Genomic DNA, 3,077 nt, shown 5'->3' on the forward strand with positions numbered 1-3,077 from the left:
ACTGTATGAACATGTTTAATAATAATGCTTCTTTCTCACTACCCCACATATTACAACAATAGGCCTACCTACAGGTCTAGTAGGACTCAATTAATGGACTGCATCAAATGGGTCAGAAACGTACAGAAACATACGTAAGAGATAACGAGTGACAGAAACAGCGGGGCTTGAACACCAAGAACACAGCTGGACATAATGAGTCGTTAATAAAGATGACAGCCGTTTCATTAACGAGGACACACGGGGAGAGCTAGAGGGCAGGGAGTCCCTGGAAATGACACGCAGAAGTACCATATGATGTGGTAAAACATGTAGTTACTTGGATTTTGTGTTGAACAAACTGCTTGGTTGAAAAAGAACAAAAATAACATACTTATCAGGAATATGCTGGGAGTCTATTCACACGTCAGACTTTAGATGAATCATTCTGATAGCAGGCCAGCTGAAATCTGGCTGAACGGGCATTTCGATTTCTTTTTTCTGTATTTGTTTCGACCAACCATGTAGCTGGAGGCGGGGATCTGTAAGCCAGTAATCGGTGAACAGCATCACAAACTCGGCCAGCACTAGTAAAGTTCTCCTGTTGGAAAAGACAGTTACGCTTAAACATCCTGTCCAGACACTGGCATTGTTCGTTAAAGCGTATGTTAATTCTCGAATCATTACCGGGTGGACTGGCCACCGTAGATACACACTTCTTCAAATCCTCCTCTGGAAGCTTGAGTCCCTCGCGATGGTCGTGTATGAAGATCTCTCGTCACAGAACCAGAAGGCGTGAATCTGCCCCCTTTCAGTCATTGGCTTCCGGCCCGGCTCTGTCCCGCCTCCCACCTGTCAGTCACCATGGTCTCCTTCCTTCTCCATCCAGGGGTGAAGTTCCGCGAGGTCCTGATTAACGTGCCGCGGCAGCAGGTGGAGGACTTCCATGGGCCCGAGGACTACTGGTGTCTGTGTGTCGCCTGGAGCCACCTGGGGACGTCCAAGAGCCGAGTGGGGGAGGGGGGAGGGGGGAGGGGGGCTGGTGGTGGTGTGTGTGTGTGTGTGTGTGTGTGTGTGTGTGTGTGTGTGTGTGTGTGTGTGTGTGTGTGTGTGTGTGTGTGTGTGTGTGTGTGTCCTTGTAAGCGGTGTCCCCTGACCCGGTCTGCTCTGCTGTTTCCTTCCAGACCTGAGGAAGAACTTTGAGCAGGACCCCCAGTGCACCGAGGTGCCCCTTAAGGGCATGATCGTGCTGCACTGCCGGCCCCCAGAGGGCGTGCCATTGGCCAAGGTACGGCCCTTCCCTTTTGTCCCCTACCTCCCCTCCCTCCCCCAACCCCCCCCCTCCCCCACCTCTACACCTACACCCTGAACTTCAACCTTATGTCTTCGCACATGATGTGTACATAAAATCAACAGCAGTTGTGGGGCTGGGTTTAGCTATTTTTGGATGTACTGGTTTAAGCACCTTATTATTTCTAATGTTACACAAACACAAACACACACACACACACACACACACACACACACACACACACACACACACACACATGAGCGCACACACACACCTCCTCCCCTTTGCTGTTAGTTAAGACCAATCAGCTTCAAAAGCACAGTTCGACCTTTCCACCTGCCCCAGGACACAGAAGAATACATTAGTGATATGTCAGTAATACATCAGTAATGAAGTAATGCATCAGTAATAAAGTAATATATCAGTTTATATAGTAATAAATCAGTAATAGATCTTTGATATCTTAACGCATAAGTAATATTTCAGTATTAAAGTAAAGTACCAGTAATATAGTTGTATATCAATTATAAAGTAATACATTGGTAATATAGTAATATGTAAGTAATATAGTAATCCATCCGTAATATAGTGATATATCATAAATATAGCGTCAGTGATATCTAAACCCCAAGCATTGTTTATAGTCTATGTTGCAGCAGAAGGAATTTCTCGCAAAAACGTATTGAGATGGATCTCTCTCTCTCTTCATCCCCCACTTCCTTCATACTACCTTCCTGTTTTCCTCATTCTGTCCTCTCTCCCTCTCTCTCTCTCTCGTTTTTTCCACCTCAGTCTAAACCTTTCCCTCCTTTATTCTCTCTAATTATTTCTCCTCCTCTCTTAGACCCTGCGTCGCTCTGTGTCTCTCTTGCTCTGTTTGTCTCTCTCCATCTCTCTTCTCTCTCTTCTCTGTATCTCTCTCATGCGCTCTCTCACTCGATTAAAACTATAATGGCATTGATATCTGTGAGGATTATGAAACAAAAAGCGACAATATTAAATTGCTCCACGCTGAGCTCCGCCATACAGCCGGCTCTCCATCTGTCACTGGACGCGTGCTGAAAGATGTATCAGACTGCTACCTTTTTGTTTGTGTTCGTGTCTGTGTGCAATGAAAGATTCACAACACACAAATGGAGTATTGGTGTACACACCACCCCCCTCCTGACAACCCAATAGTACAACACCTCATGCATCATTCATAGAAACTCAGGCAAAAAAAGACAATGTTTTCAGTAAATAATTCAACAACAAATATGTCCCTTCTCTGGGTATTGCCATAACGATACCCTTTACAACCAGGAAGGCTTTGTGGTTGTACCTTCCCTAACCCGCCTCCCACACTGGTTTGAGGGTGTGTGAGACGTGGATACTGTGGGAGTGGATCAGGCTGCTCTGGGACAGTGGGGAGAGGGGGAACAGGAATCTTAACAAACAGTCGGAGAACAAGGACCATGATGCTATGTTTTGTGGCGGGATGGTGCAGGGCAGTGGTTCCCAACCTTGGGGTCGGGACCCTACTCGGGGTCCCCTGAGAGGCACATGGGGTCGCGGGGGATTGCAGAAGTAAGCTTTAGATGTATGATGATCCATTTTAGCAAACCTTTTTAATCTCATAGAAGTCCTAATTATAGGAAATAACTGCCTCTGGACTCATAGCCAGGAGCAAACTGCCTCTAATCATTTAGTGTGTGGTAGAGCGATGCGATGAACTTCTCCAGGACATAGATATTATGATAGTTTTTTGGAGGTAAAAACAATCTGTGTTCACAAAAGTTGAAGTTGGGGGATGCCAACATTTCCAGAG

General features: G+C 46.1%; 1 protein-coding gene across 1 annotated transcript in view; it reads left to right on the top strand.

Annotated features, from left to right (window-relative positions):
- Positions 1-843: 843 nt before the first annotated feature.
- The window catches only part of LOC115541357 (netrin receptor UNC5D-like), a 39,553-nt gene continuing 37,319 nt past the window's right edge, over positions 844-3,077 (top strand). Inside the window, 2 exon segments of the mRNA XM_030353030.1 lie at positions 844-1,033; positions 1,164-1,267. Coding sequence (XP_030208890.1) covers positions 844-1,033; positions 1,164-1,267 — 294 coding nt within the window.

The sequence above is a fragment of the Gadus morhua genome, chromosome 4 (genome assembly GCF_902167405.1).
Source record: "Gadus morhua chromosome 4, gadMor3.0, whole genome shotgun sequence".
In the NCBI taxonomy this organism is placed as follows: Eukaryota; Metazoa; Chordata; class Actinopteri; order Gadiformes; family Gadidae; genus Gadus; species Gadus morhua.